Source organism: Camelus dromedarius, chromosome 28 (assembly GCF_036321535.1).
Source record: "Camelus dromedarius isolate mCamDro1 chromosome 28, mCamDro1.pat, whole genome shotgun sequence".
NCBI classification, from domain to species: domain Eukaryota; kingdom Metazoa; phylum Chordata; class Mammalia; order Artiodactyla; family Camelidae; genus Camelus; species Camelus dromedarius.
The window spans coordinates 27,342,807-27,357,912 of NC_087463.1; the positions used below are offsets into that span (position 1 = coordinate 27,342,807).

At 58.6% G+C, this 15,106-nt stretch overlaps 1 protein-coding gene across 8 annotated transcripts in view; it reads left to right on the forward strand.

Annotated features, from left to right (window-relative positions):
• The window catches only part of ATP9B (ATPase phospholipid transporting 9B (putative)), a 155,698-nt gene extending 149,273 nt beyond the window's left edge, over positions 1-6,425 (forward strand). For all 8 annotated transcript variants that reach the window (XM_031441712.2, XM_031441713.2, XM_031441714.2 and 5 more), the window contains 3 exons: positions 2,456-2,513; positions 3,238-3,441; positions 6,032-6,425. In XM_031441712.2, coding sequence (XP_031297572.2) covers positions 2,456-2,513; positions 3,238-3,441; positions 6,032-6,168 — 399 coding nt within the window. In that variant the 3' untranslated portion in view covers positions 6,169-6,425. The remainder of the gene's footprint in view (positions 1-2,455; positions 2,514-3,237; positions 3,442-6,031) is intronic.
• The last annotated feature ends 8,681 nt before the right edge of the window (positions 6,426-15,106 follow it).

Genomic DNA, 15,106 nt, shown 5'->3' on the forward strand with positions numbered 1-15,106 from the left:
CTGGGGATTGCCAGCATGGCAGGAAGCTTAGGGCCTCATCCTTCCTAAATCTGCAGATGACTGACTTTACCCTAAATGGTCTGTGGCCTCTTAGGAAAAGCCACCTGCACATGAGATCCAGGGGTCAGGACTTCGGTGACCCCTGGTCAGCTGAGCCAGCCTGTGTGGCCCTGAGATAGTTCGGACTTGTAAGCTGTGAATTCAGTTGCCAGTGCGTCGTGGCGTAGTCGTGATGAATGGAACTGCTCACTCACTGCAGAGACATGTGAGCTACAGCTGGACCAACTGTCGAGACAGCCAGCAGATAGCAGTCCTGCGTCCGAGTCCTTGAAGCCCTAGACCTTGAGCTGCTAGAACTACTTCACTACTTGTATTTTCTGTTGAATATTCTCAGAAAGGTTTTAACTTTTGACGTATATGTTTGTATCCTTACGTAATTAAAAAAGTGACAAGGCAAGAAAAGGAAATTAAAGGCATAGAAATTGAAAAGGAAGGAATAAAAATGCGTTTGCACATGTCATAGTTTTCTATGTAGAAAATCCCAAATGATCCACAAAAAACCATCCTAGACTAGTAAATTTAGTAAAGTTGCAGGATACAAGAGGAAATATTTTTAATTATTTCTAAGTCTATATAGTAGCAGTGAACAGTTGAGTTTTGTGGTGGGAGGTAATTAGATTTGTTTATTTTTTTGTTGGAGGTACTGGGGATTGAACCCAGGACCTTGTGTTTGCTAGGCGGGCACTCTACCGCTGAGCTGAAGCCTCCCCTCTGAACAATTAAGGTTTGAAAAAAAATCTTAAAACACTTTATAATAGCACAGAAAAGTGAGATATAAGGTACTTGCAGGATCTCTGTGCTGAAACTATAAAACCACTGAAAGAAGTCTTTAAAAGGTATAAATGCATGTTTGTGGATCGGAAGGCTCAGTGTTGCTGAATGTTGACAAGCTGGTCCTAGAGTTTATGTGGAAAGGCAAGGGGACTAGAATGACCAAAACAGTTTTGAAAAAGAGGAACAAAGTTGGAAGACTCACAGTGCCCTGTTCACTGGCAAAGGACAGACACATAGGCCAGTGGAGTAGGAGAGGGCCCTGAAACACAGCCTCGGGAGCCAGATCCTTGGCCAGCCTGGCCGGACCCAGTGGAGGGTTCAGACCACTAGTCACCCATCGGCAAAAGCAGAACCTCACCCACACCTCAGGTCCCACGCAGAAATTCACCAAAGTGGGCCACAGACCTAAGTGGAAAATGGAAAACTATAAACTTCCTAGAAGAAAATTCAGAAGGAGATGTGCATGACTTTAGGTTAGGCAACGCGTGTTCAGGTGCGCAGTCAGAAGCATAATTCACAAAGGGGAAAACTGATAAATTGGACTTTGCCATAATTAAAAACTTTTTTTTTCTGTGAGTGACACTTAAAAAAATGAAAAAAAACCCCACAGACCAGTAGAAAATATTTGCAAATCACACTTTTGACAAAGGACTTGTACCCAGAATATATAAAGAACCCTCAAAACTCAAAAAGAAGACAACCCAAGGTTTTAAATGGGCCAAGACCTGAAGTGACACCACACCAAACGTGACGGCAGTTACCGACTTTGTGGGAAAATGCTCAGCACTGTTTCTCATCGGGGAGTAAGTGCGAGGCACCACGGCTCCTAGAAGCGCCGGTGCCGGAGCCCTGGGGCCTCCTCGTGCCGCTGGGAACACAGCCACTTGGAAGACAGTCCACGGACTCCTGTCAAGGTCACACTCACGGCCCGGCCATCACACTCAGGAGAACACGTGTTCACACAGAATCACGGCAGCTTGGTCTACCTGCCAGAGGCTGAAGCCACCAGGCGCCCTTCACGCGGTGGGGGTTGGGGGGCGGGAGCAGCGCTAAGCAGGGTCCGGTTGGCCAACAGAGGAGGAACCACGGGCGAGCCTTCAGAGAACCTGAGAACCAGACTCCGCGGCCGGTGCGATGCCCCCTGGGAAGCAGAACTGCGGGAACAGGGAACAACAGATGAATGGCTGCCAGAGACGGGGGGTGAGGGGTGCCTGCAAGGGTGCAGCGTGGGGAAGCTTGGGGGTGAAGGACGGCCCGTCGGCACCGTGGTGGGAGCATGACTGCGTGTCAGGACCCACAGAACCGCCCACCCAGGAGCTAGGTGCAGACTGTGCTGCAGGCCCTGACCGCAGACGTGGGCCGTGAGTCATGTAACCACACGGGAGGGGGAACGGCCCCAGGTGACTTGGGGGAGCGTCTGGGAGCCCCCAGGAGGCTGGAGGCAGAAGGACCCGCACGCCAGCCTGGGCGGCAGGTGGTCCATCCCTCACAGGGAAACTGCTGGGGCCCTGGGTCACAGCTGCCCTCCCTGCCTGGGGGCCTGGGTCTTTCTAGAAGTTGCCCCCAGCGGCTTGAGAGTGCATTCGGCTCCAGTAACCAAGCTCTTCCACTGTTTCCCCAGGGGAGATCCTTATCCTTTAAGACCTTCCTCGTCTGGGTTTTAATCAGTGTCTACCAAGGTAAGACGGGCCCTGCCCTCCTGGACTGAAGGTTTCTTGTCCTCCAGTCGCAGCATTGTGTTCCCCTCCTGGCTGACGTTCAAAAGCTTGGAATGTCATCAGCAGTTGAGCGTTGCCTTCTGCTGATCTCGTAAACCGACCCTCCAGCAGCTGGTGCTGCCGACCGCTTCACAGGAGACGTGGGTTGGCAGCTTCTCCTGGTGCTTGTCACCTAAAAACTGACCTGTTTTTAAATAAATGACAGTCCCCAAAATTTAATAAGCACTTATCACGCTGTCTGCCCCACACAGTGGCTTGCTTTCTGACGTGACAGGAGGACTTGGAGACATCTGAATTATGTAGTCAGAAGCAGTCCGCTGCGCTCACTCGGTGTCCCAGACAAACCAGAGACGGCTGCTGTGTGACTGGCAGGCGGGCCCACCGGGTCCCACTGAGCGTGTAGCCGCTGCGGTAGTACAAGTGCGGGCATGCTCCCCTCCAGGTGTCAGCGCTCGGAAGCCTCTGTTTGATGTCTCTGGCTGATCCAGCCAGTCCACGTCTGTCCTATTCCTAATGCAGAGTTTAAGCACATCGCTGACCATGGACGCACGCAGCCCCAGACCCTCAGTGTTGCTGGTGTCAGCTCCCTCCCTGGGCACCCTCCCGCCACTTGCCCGGTAACAGAGTGTCCACCCAGGTGAAAAGCGTGGCGTCAGAAGCCCTGCCCACCCTCGCTGTTTTCCAGGCGGCATCCTCATGTATGGGGCCCTGGTGCTCTTCGAGTCTGAATTTGTGCACGTCGTAGCCATCTCCTTTACGGCCCTCATCCTCACGGAACTGCTGATGGTGGCCCTGACCGTCAGGACGTGGCACTGGCTGATGGTTGTGGCCCAGTTCCTCAGCCTCGGCTGCTACGTGGCCTCGCTTGCTTTTCTAAATGAATATTTTGGTAAGTTGCCATGGAATTCTTTTTTGAATAATTGTCTGTTACTGCTTTCTAAACATTTTCTTGTTATCACTTCTTAAGACATTATCTTAGACTGTGGATCTGAATAAAACCCACATCAGACAGCCTCACAACACAGACTCTTATTTTTGTGAAGGACTAAACTTCCTGCAGGGACACGTAAAACTCAGGTTTTCACTCTTGGCTGGCTTTAAAATGATACTGAAGTTGTGCTGGTTCTCCCAAAAGAGCCATGTTGTTTGTCCCTTTTCCTGATAGAAGCAGCTGAGGCTGCAGGGGAGAGGGACGGAGCCCAGAACCCCAGGGGCCACCCTCCCTGCCGCCCTGTTCCCCCCAGGCCGCGGGCACTGTGCCTGAGGCTCCACCCTGGGCAGCCCAGCTGCCCGGCAGACCGCAGCGGAGTCGGGGCCATGCAACCACAAGGAAGCAGCCTGTCCACTGTGTGTGCACTGGGCACAGGCTGGTGACCATGGCCTCCCCCGGCCCCGCAGACGGAGGATGGGGTGGTCAGACTCACTCCCTGACAGCCGAGGAGTTACCCCAACCTTGCCCCTCAGGGGACCAACGTCGCCTGTCCCCTGCAAGACGTGCTCAGCCCCTTCCCAAGACCCACCTCTCCTGGCCCCCCGCACCTGACCCTGATCAGACCCAGCTCTTCCCCTCCCTCATCAGAGAGGCCATCCTGAGGCAAAGTGGGTAGCTCCCTCTGTTCCGGACACCAGCCGTCTAGGGCAGGCAGACTTCCTGGACAGAGAGGTGAGCCTCCAGGCCCGTCAGGGGGGGAAGCAGTGTCCCGTGGTCCTGTGGTCAGCGTCATTGTAACAACAGCCACGGATTATGAACCATCTCCTCCTTCACTCCGGGTTGCTGGTTAGCTGGTGTCTGTTCAGGCGAGTTTAACGTAGGGATTTATGAATTTTGTTCCTTTTCCGTAACTTTAACATTATAAATGGGAGAGACGTAAGATGGTCATTAAAGTAGAAGTTGGGCGAAGAGATGGGGAAAATATTAAAAATGCGTATTTTTGTGTTAAAAGACACAGTCACCAAAAAAATAGCTCTGGCACGTAAGAAATGGTTATTTTCACATGGTCATCGCTCAGTTATTTTGTTTTAAGGGTAAACGTTTGTTTTCCTGTGTGAACGTGAGTTAGTGTGGTCAGCATGTGAGCGATGCTCCGACCTCGGGGCCTCTCACTTGGACCCAGGCCCCCACTCCGGCACCGACGTGTAGGCCTGGAGCCAGAGCCACCAATGGGGTGGGGGGTGCAGCGCCGCTGTGGGCGGTGGTGTGGACCAGCGACAGAACTGGCCGGAGCTGGAGGCGTGGGGGTTGCCACAGGGACACGCTCACGTGTCGAGTTCGGTGTGGGAACCGGGCGGCCAGGGGCCGTGGTATCTCGGTGCCCGGGAGCAAGCATGTTTGCATTTGGGGACCAGCTGGAGCTTTCCAGGTGCAGGTCCAAGATGGAGTGTTGGTGCCCGTGCTTTGCAGTCCTGCTGGGGTCGCGGCTGGTCCAGTTGTGCTCAGAAGGTGTGTGTGACCCACACTGGGCCCGCGCCGCGGTGACGGTGCCTCCCCCGCTGTGGTTCCTGTGATCGTGTCTGTCTGTCCTCACCAGCCGGGCGCCTGAAATGCCTGACTCCCCCCAGCCTGCCCTGTGCGGTCTGTTCCTGTTTTGTTTCTGAGAGGGGGGAGGCAGGGTTCTCTGGGTGCTTTCTTAGCTGCGCGCAGGGGCCCCTTCTCCCCGGGGTGTGGAAGTCAGCAGAGCTCGCGTGACGGATGAAAGTCACCGTCTCTCCTGCCGTTTGCCGTGGGCTCTTCCCATAGCGGCAGCCCGGAGGCCCTGGGCCCCGTTTAGTTCTGTGGCCCCTTAGGGTGGGGGTGGGGGTGGGGGGGTTGCTGGGCATCCAGTGTCCACCAGGTGTCGTCCCCACGACACTTTGCCTTTGAAGTTTTAGGCTTGAGCCACTGGAAGACACTTGGAGGGTTTAAGTGCAGCCCACGCCCCGCGTGTCTGAGCCCACGACTCCTGCCAGGCTGGGATCCTCGGGTCAGGATCAGACACTGGGTCGGCTTTTCTTGGGGCTCCTCCCACTGTGAGGGTTATATTGGCCTGTTGCATGGAGAATAGAGATCTGCCCCAGGGGCACTTTGAGGGCGACTGGAGAACGCGTCCCCTGTGATGGCAAGATGGCACGTGCACCTCAGGAGGACGTGGGTGGCCTGGACAGTGTGAATGAGCCACAGAGGCCACGCCCCGTGGTGTGACCTCCGGGACCAGCCCCACGAGCTGTGTGGTGTCTGCCCTGAATAGCCAGCAAATAGCGTTTGGTGTGAGTACTTTGGTTTCATGTGTCTTAATCTAATTGTTTTATTTCATTATATATCAAAGGCATTCATTGTTACATTAAAGGAATTCATCGTCGTATTAAAGGAATCGGTTGTACGTGGCGTCCAGGGAAGGCGGTGCCTCCGTGGGGCCCTCTGGTCAGGGCGCAGGAGAGAGCCCCTGGGCGGCGGAGGGCCGTGGCCCCGCCGCCTCTCACACTGTCCCGGGTTCTCTCTGCAGATGTGGCCTTCATCACAACCGTGACCTTCGTGTGGAAAGTGTCAGCGATCACGGTCGTCAGCTGTCTTCCCCTCTACACCCTCAAGTTCCTGCGGCGGAAGCTGTCCCCTCCCAGCTACTCCAAGCTCACCTCCTAGGGCCGCGCTGCCCGCCCGGCTCAGTGGACGCTCGGGGTGCAGGGCCGCTGAGTGGGTCGGGAGGGCGGCCTGGAGGAGCGGGCACCCGGACGACATGCCTTATCTGCTGGGCGCAGGTTTCCCTTCCTTCCTTCCTTATTTTCCAGAACTTAATTTCCAAATCGAAAATGAGCCGTCATTATTTCACCTTTACTGTAAAGCACTGATCTGACTCTGGTGTCCGGAGGAGTGAATTAAAGTTTACTTAACATTCCGCAGTTTCCTGGGGTTCACGTTCGTTCTTTGCTGTCATGACAGGGGAAGCCGTCCTGCGCAACTGGCATGAAACCTCGAGGCTGTGAAGGCGGGTGTGCTGCTCGCGATGGGCGCTCTGCGCGCACAGGGCCTCGGGCGGAGCCCAACACCTGTCCCCTTGGTGTTTGTCAAGTCGCCGAAGCTCCGGCCGGGTCCCGCCCGGACGCCGCCGCCCGGCGCCGCGCTGGCCTGCGGGCGAAGCGCCTGGTCCTCCAGGCTGACCCGGCCTCCCCGGGCGGCGGCGTCCTTTGTTAAATGGGCTCCCGGCCGGGGGCGGCGCTGCGACCTGGCCTGACCAGCGGGGGTCTCGGCAAGGGCGGCTCCGGGATCCGGCCCCGCTCGCCTTCCTGGGCCGGCCCGCCCGCGCGCCCGCCCCCGGCGGCTCCGGGCTCCCTCCCGCGGCCGGTCCCCCGCTCCCCACAAGGCGGCGCTGTTCCCGCTCCTCTTAGCCGCCGGGTTTCTCCGCCTCCTGTGATGGCAGCCCCGCGGGTCGCTCGCTGGTCACTGGTCAGCGTGGACCTGGATTCACCGGAGCTGCTGATGCTCCGGCCCCGGGAGGGGAGCTGGAGGGACGTGAGGGCAGAGAGGTGACAGGTGAGGCCAGAAAGGCAGCAGGTGAAGGGGGCCCACGGGCTGTGCGCCCGAGTGCCCTGAGGAGGAGGGAGAACTAGCGCAGCGGGCCCGCCGCGGGAAGGGGGCGGGGCCGCGGGAAGGGGGCGGGGCCACGAGGGGGGGGCACGGGAAGAAGGGCCCTCACGGAGGGTCTGGCTGTGTGGACGGCCGGTGGGCGGCGCTCACCTGCGGGGCTGGACTGGAGGTCAGGACACGCGTGGAGGCACCTGGACGGGGTGTCTGGGGTCGGCAGGCCGGTGGGTTGGGCGCAGGTTCTCAGGAGCGGGAAGGGGTGCGAGCATTTGCGGGAGAGGGGAGCGCCCTTCAGCGGATGTCAGGTGAAGCCAGTCGCTGGCGGCGGCGCGTTCCTGGGAGAGGGCGGTGGGTGGGCGGGTGGGTAGTGGGTGGGAGGCTCTTCTGTTCCCCTCCGCAGGTAGTCCCCCCTGTCCAGACTAGGGGCGCGTCCACACTCCTGGTCAGGGCCTGCTGCCCCCTACCCCGGGCCCCAGGCCCACAGCTCTGCCCCCTCATACCACGTCCCACCAGGGCTGGACCCCGAACGGGCGCGGCGCCCTCTGCCTCCCCCAGGCTCCGAGTGTGCAGAACCCGCGAGGGGCCACCCTGGGCCCTGGGACGTGGCCACCTCCCTCAACGCCAGGGTGTGTCCACCCAGATGCGCCCACAGCCCACAGCAGTGACTGGCGGGTCACCTCTGCGCCCAGGGCTCTCGGGCCTCCCGCCCAGGATTGGTGGTTTTCTCCGTGGAAGGACATAGGTGGTACTGACCCCAGGGACGCGACCTCGGTCCGGCCTGCGCGGCCTGGCAGTGCTGGACCTCAGGGATCAGTGTCACGTGGGCCCCCAGTTTTCCAAGAGGTGCAAGACCTTCCAGAAGGTCTCACGACCCAAGATGACCCACCTGCATGACCTCAGTGCCCAGGCCCAAGAGCTCAGACCTATCCCCGTGCCCCCGAGTCCTTGTCCCCATCCCAGGACACCACCAGCTGCCTGACGCCTCACAGAACACTTGGCAGACAGTGGAGGAGGGAGGCTCCGGGAAGTTAAAGTGACTTCCCCAGATTTTCCCCACCTGGCCCATGGCTACATCCCCACCCCGTGGCAGGACATGGGCGTGGGGGACGGGGGCATTGGAACGTGGGTGACACAGCTGGGGGGGGACGGGTCACCCTGGTGATGTCAGGCACAGGGTCAGGCTTTGTTTCCCCAGAGCCACCTCCTCTCCATGGGGGCCACACACCCGCTCCCTGGCTTGGGGGCTGGCTGGGGAGACCATGGACAGCAGGGCAGGCCTGGCCTGTCCTCGACCGCAGGACCTTGGGCTCGGGCAGGAAGGGTCCTTCACCGACTCCACCCGGTTCCCCGACTGGGACCCCACAGTCAAGGCCTGCAGCCACCAAGCCCCTCCACTCACCTCACTCTGCCTGGGAAATGACCCTGTGTCCCCTAAACAGGCCAGACCTTGGGGTGCCAGGGAGGCCCCCCCAATCCCCCCCTGCAGGTCCTCACTTGTAGGGGGGACCTTCCTGCCTGTTCTGTTCTGAGTCTCATCTCGGGATAATTTCAGACCCAGGGAGTTGGCCGTCACACAGGAAGGACTGTGCCAGGCTCCCCAGCTTCTCATTATGTCCTTATCCGTCCCTCCCAGTGTGCCAGTCCCTGTGGGCCGGAAGGTCCCTGTGTCCTGACCGTGGGAAGCGCAGGTCGGGGAGTGTGTGCTGCCCCCCAGGTGCCGGCGCTTCTGGGCAAGACTGCAAGGGCCCAGGCCCCGCTGGGCAGCTGGCAACGATTTGTGTCCTTAGGAAGCAGGTCTGGCAGCTGCTCTCCTAAGACCCAGAATCTCCGGGCACCTTGGGCCCGGCGGGCACGTGAGTCCCTGACGGGGCGGCTCTGGGTAAGCAGGAAGCCAGAGGCCACTGGGAGCGGCTGTAATTTCAGGAGCTTCCAGAAGGTGGCGCTGGAAGCTAAGAAACGCGCCCGCAGCCACGGCGGGACCAGGCTAACAGCGCGGCCCTTAGAAGCTGGCTGTCTCCCTGGGCGGGAACAGCCAAGTCCCAGAGAGTGTGACTCCCTGAGGGACCTGGGGGTTTTCGCCTTCGCCCGGAGGCGTTTGTACGCACGCGGTGTCTGCTCTCTCTGACCCAGCAGAAAGACAGATTCCCTCTCAGCCCCAGAGCCAGGAGTCAGAGACGACAGTGTCCGGGCCCCAGGGGAGGGGTGCTGGGGGCTCCCTGCGCGTCTGTGTCCAAATTCCCAGGTTCCGTGAGGACAACGGGCACTGGCCACCCTCCAGGACGGCCTCATCTTAACTAATCCCATCTGCAAAGACTGTTTCCAAATCCCGAGATTCTGGGTGGATGTGAACGGGGGCTGGACACAGTGGGTGATGGCCGGACATCTTGCCCTGAAGGTAGAGAGACACTGTCAGTCAAGCACCAAGACAGCTTTATGGTCTGCAGGATGTGCTGGCCTCAGCCAGGGACCCCGTCCCAGAGCCTCCAACTCAGGGCAGCCACACAGGCTCCGGAGGAAAACAGGGGTCCCAGTGACAAGGGAAAGGTGGGCAGGCAGTGGACACCCAGCTGGTGTGCTTGGTGGGAACCTGCAGCCTTTTCATCAATGACTTCCCCTGGGCTGGTGGGTGAGCCCCTCAGCTGCAGACCCCAGCACCACCACCACCACCACCACCACTGCCCTGGGACCCCCTGGGCATCCCCACCCCCATCGGGGCCACCGAGGCCTGCTCCAGCCTACCCCGAGCTCCCTGCCCAGCCTGACCGACTGTAGATCTGGAGGACACCTCTGTGAGGACCGAATGTGAGGGCCCAGTGATGTGGGTCATTAAGCAGAAATGATGAGATGGACAGAGGGACAGAGGGACTGGGAGACAGAGGGCCTGACCACAGAATGACTCCTGCCCAGGACGAGGCAGCCAGCTGCTGCTCCCTAGTGACTCCCTGTGCTGCTCCCTGAGCCTCCGAAGACGCAGCGCTGACCTTTGCCCTCGGGCCCCAGGAGGGCCTGTTCTCTTGGCCGGGCTGCGGGCACTGTGGAGCCTCTGGAGTGGCACCTGGGACTTGAGCTGACCCCACCCAGGGCAGCAGCCTTGGGCCCCTGAGGTCGCTCCCCCTGCATCGGGCCCACGAGGTCACAAAGGTCTCGCCCAGGGCACGGAGCCTCCAGCGGAGTTCGTGAGACCCTCCCCAGAGGAACGGATGTCACCCCCACCAGGGAGCACGAGTGGTCGCTCCCGGAGCTGCACAGAACCCCGGGGTGGCCCTGGAAGCCCGGCTGCGGGCGCATCGCCGAGAGCTCTGCACCCTGCTCAGTGCAGCCAAAAGGAGGACACCACCCCAACGCCCGCCCCGGACGAGCCGCTGAGGGAAGTGCGGGGCACGCACGCAATGGAATATGATTCGCCTGGAAGAGGAAGGAAGGGCTGCCCGGCCCCCGCCCTGGGTGAGCCTGGAGGACACTACTCTGTGAGACCCGCCGTCATAGGGGGTGAGCCCTGCCGGACGCCGCCCCACGAGGGGCAGCGCACCGTCGGAGAGTGACGGGCAGGGGCGGGGCTGGGGGTTAGTGTTTATTAGGAACAGAGTCTCGGTTTGGGAAGAAGAGAAGGTCCTGGAGACAGATGGTGGTGATGGTTGCACAATGTGGATGAGCTGGATCCAGTGAGCTGTCACTTAAAGACGTTGAGATGGTGAATTTCTGTTCTGCATATTGATCACAATTTTCAAAAAGAAAATTACGGTAAAGGCTCTCCTACTGCCTGGGCACCAGGGCCCAGTTGGGGAGCCTGGTGGGCTGTGCTGGGGTGTCGGCCCCTTGGCTCTGGGAGCCCACCTGCCCCGGCCCAGTGGTAGCCCCAGGCTCTCGGGTGTGGGTTTGAAACAGCATCACCGCTGAGGGTTCACATGCACTTACACTTTGGCGAGATGCCACTTCCTGTTTCCAAGAAGGAAAAAGGCTGAGCGGGCTTGTAAAGCGCTGCCTTCTGCTTGGACATCAAAGGGTCCGACACAGCCTCTCGATGAGTTAAGTGTGAATGAATCAGGGGCACATGGATTAAATTTCCCTTGAAATTCACTCCGGCTTAAAAATTAATGGAAAAAGTGCCTGGCAAAACTTGTTTAGGGCTTTATTGAACCAAAAACACTTTAAAAATAGTTTGGGAAACTCAGCCGACCCAAGCCCTGGGCGGATTCCATCCCGACGCTGGGTCGGAGCCTGGGGCCGGGCAGGGGGTGCCTGTGCGGTCCCCCGCAGGAAACCACACCGCGTGTGAGGGAAAAGTCATTTACCACAGACAGACAGACAACAGATGCAAGGGCAGCCGCCGCGTCAGGGCTGGGGGTGAGAACGCCTCGGGTTTCTGCTTAATTAAGTGGATTTGAGAGAACAGTCTCCATGTTACCATCAGAAACCATTGTTATTACTACTGTTAACTTTGCAAAAGGAAAGCATTGTGAGTTCACAGGTGCGAACCCCACATCTTGCCAGAAACAAAAGGTGGAAGCGACCGTCCACCGGCCAGGTTGGCGGCCAGAGCAGCTGCTGCAGCGCCAGGAAAGGGCCTGAGCCCAGCTTTGCCCCGGGTGCCGAGGGGACGACGCCCGGCCCTGCGCGGCCACACGGGGTGGCTGGGTGCGCGTCTCTCCTGCAGGCCCCCGACTACCCAGGGCTGAAGGAGGCTGACGGGGGCCCCAGGGCAGGGGCTCCTGCAGGACCCCCGAGGATCAGGTGCAGGTGAGGACCTCGCTGGGCGCAGGGCTCGCCTGGGCCCCCACAGCCTCCTGACCGGACAGGCCGTGTTCACCTGCCGTCCTCGTCTCCTGGCACAGCTGCCGTGTGGTCGGGGACTCCCACAGCGGCCGCAGAATCCCACCTTAAACCGGCTCCCCAGAAAGGGGCACTGTCTCCCCACCCACGTGAGGGGCTCCGGGCGGGCATTCAGGTGCCTCTGCGTCCTGGTGACCAAACAGTTCATGGACCTGCCTCTGGATTCACTTTCCTCCTCAGCCCCAGTGGGCGTAGCTTCCCTGGAGGGGGCCTTATCTCCCATGACCCCCGAAGCTTCAGGAAACACCAGACCTGAGCCCCGGGGGGGCGGCCTGTGACCCACATGGAGGGGTCCCTGGGCCGTGTCGTCTGATGGTGGTGCCTTGTTGGAGAAGAGGGGCCTGGGGTGGCACCACGGGGGCTGCCTGGAGGTGGACATCTTGGGGGGTCAGAGGTGCCCCCCAGGCTGTCGGCTGGGCTCCACAGCAGGTCCTTTGTGGGGAGGGCACTTCCTGGGCCACAGGCACTGGGGGAAGGGGACAGTGTCGTGTGATGCGGCCGGGCGTCCTGGAAGGAAGGAAGGAAGGAAACATCCCCTGGCATTTGTGTGGGTTCCCGGGGCCACCACACAAAGTACCACACCCTGGAGGCCTTAAGCCAAGAGAAACGTATGGACGTGTCCCCTCGCAGTCCCAGAAGCTTGGAATCGAGGTACCACAGGGCTGTGCTCCCTCTGAAAGCTGGAGGAGAGGGTCCTTCCTGCCTCTCCCGCCTTCTAGTGGCCCGTCTCTGTCCCTGTCACCTCCTCTTCCTACGAGGACAGTGGCCACCCTAGTGACCTCCTGTTCACGAACTCCACCTGCAAAGGCTCCATTTCCACATGAGGTCACACTCACAGGTGGCAGGGTTACTCCAACACCTCTTTTGGGCAGACACAATTCACCCCATGACAGGACTGCTCTGAAATAATGGGGACATCTGTTGAGCAATTAGTAGGGGGTAGTCACTGAGGTGAGCGGGCGTCACCTCACTGAACCCTCACAGCCAGCCTTAGAGGAGGGCCCTTCACGGTGGGCTCCCAGGGTGCAGGGCGGGGCGGGAATTCACACTCAGGCTGTTGAGATCCACCCCGGCGTGGGACCATGAGGAACTCAGCTGACCTGCTTCACAGTGAAACCTGAGAAAAACTGAAAACAGCCATTGGAAGCCCCTGGAAGGGGTCCTAGGACAACATCAAATGAAACGTCCATTCAAGAAAATCTATGAAAATGTGTTAGAAAAGGACAGCCTGGTATTTGAACCAAAACTCCCCCTGCCCCAGGCCTTCCCCAGCCCCCCACTCAGCGAGGAGGGGGCTCCACCCCAGAGGCTGCAGCCACGAACTAGGGGCTCCCTGCCCCCAGTGGGCTGAGTCCCAGGGGGCGCAGTTGAGAAAAGGGGCACCTTCTCCGCCCAGCGCCACCTCACGCAGGGGAGTGGAGGCACCTTGAGAACACTGGGAGCCCCGTCACCCTTGCCCGGGCTTCAGAGGGTGGTCGCATGCCAGGAGTGGCAGCAGAGAGGACCTCAGCATGCTGCCCCGCCCCTGCAGAGCCTCAGCTGAGAATGGGGGTCACCAAAGACGGGCTTGCCACTGCCCCACCCCCAGGTCAACAGCCCTGGCACAGCCCTGGGGGGCAGGGCGGGGGGAGCAGACTGTAAAACAGACGCCCCCATCAATTCCCAGAGGAACTGACTTCATTTGCAACAGAAGGCGGTGAAGTTCAAACCCAAGGGTGTCTGAAGAGCAGCGGAGGTTGCACTGAAGGAAAGGGAGGGGATGCAGGGACTGAGTGAAGACACGGCCTGGGCTGTGGGCTGGCCAGCGCGCAGGGGAGGACTGACGCAGGTCAGCCAGAGGAGCCGTCCTGGGGTCAGAACGCACATCAGCACTGACCTCAGAAATGACGGTTCCACCCAAAGTCAGGTAAAGAAGGACCGGCCAGCACCACTGCCCCCTCCCGCGAGGAGACTGAGCACCAAGCTGTGTCCCCTGAGGAACAGGAGCAGAGGCTGAACACTCGGAGGGGGAGTAGATGGCACTAAACTAATCCAGCCCCTTCCTGAACAAATAAATAAGCAAATATTAACAACAAGCCCCAGGTGGGGAGGGTACCAGGACCCACATTTGCTACAACACATCATCTAAAATGTCCGGTCTCCAACAAAAAATTACAAGGCATGCCAAGAAGCAGGAGAGCATGATCCAAACAGAAAAAAAAAAAAAAAATCAGGCAACAGAAGCTGCCTGTGCAAATGAACAGATGCTGGATTTAACAGAAAAAGGCTGCAACAAGTGTACTCACATAACTAAAGGAAAGCTTGACTGGAGAAGCAATGGGATGTGCGACGACAGCATCCCATCAACTGAGACCGTCAGTGAAGAGACGGAAACCATAAAAGAGAACCAAATGGGAACTCTGGAGTCAAAGCTACAACAACTGATGGAAAAGACTCACCAGGGGGTCTTCAGACTCACCTGAACAGCAGGTCTGACCTGGCGGAAGAAAGAGCTAGTGGACTTGAAGACAGATCGGCGGAGATTGTGGAAGCTGAGGATGGAGGAAACAGATGAGGACACGGGGGACAGCGTCCAGCCCAGGGCGCCAGCCCGCAGATGGGGACGCCAGAGGGAAGCGGGAGCGAGGGAGGAAAAGGAAAAGTATCCAGAGATATAACGGCCAGAAACGTCACAAATTTATGGAAAAACCATCACCTACCTTCCCAGGAAGCTTGATTGATGATAAATGCGGAAAGACCTGCCAACTGCCACATCACAGTGAAAACACTGAAAACAAAGACAAGGAGAAAATCTTGAAAGTAACTGAGAGGAAACTGATGTGTCGCTCACAAGGGGACCCCACTGTGACGGACCCCCTAAGGCAGAGGCAGTGCAGGCCAGGAGGCAGCAGGTGATATACGCAAAGTGCTCAAAGGAAAAAAAACTGTCAACCAGGAATCCTATACTCAGCAAAGCTATCTTTCAAAAGAAAGAAAGAAAGAAAGAAAGAAAATGGTGAAATGCAGATTTTTCAAGATAAACAAAAACTGAGAATTTGCTGCTGGTAGAACCACCTTAAAAAAATAAAGGAAGTTCTTCAGGCTGAAACCAAGTGGCCCTAGACAGAAATTGAATCCACATGAAGAAACAGAGTGCTGGTAAAGGTAACTATGTCATTTTATAAGGCAA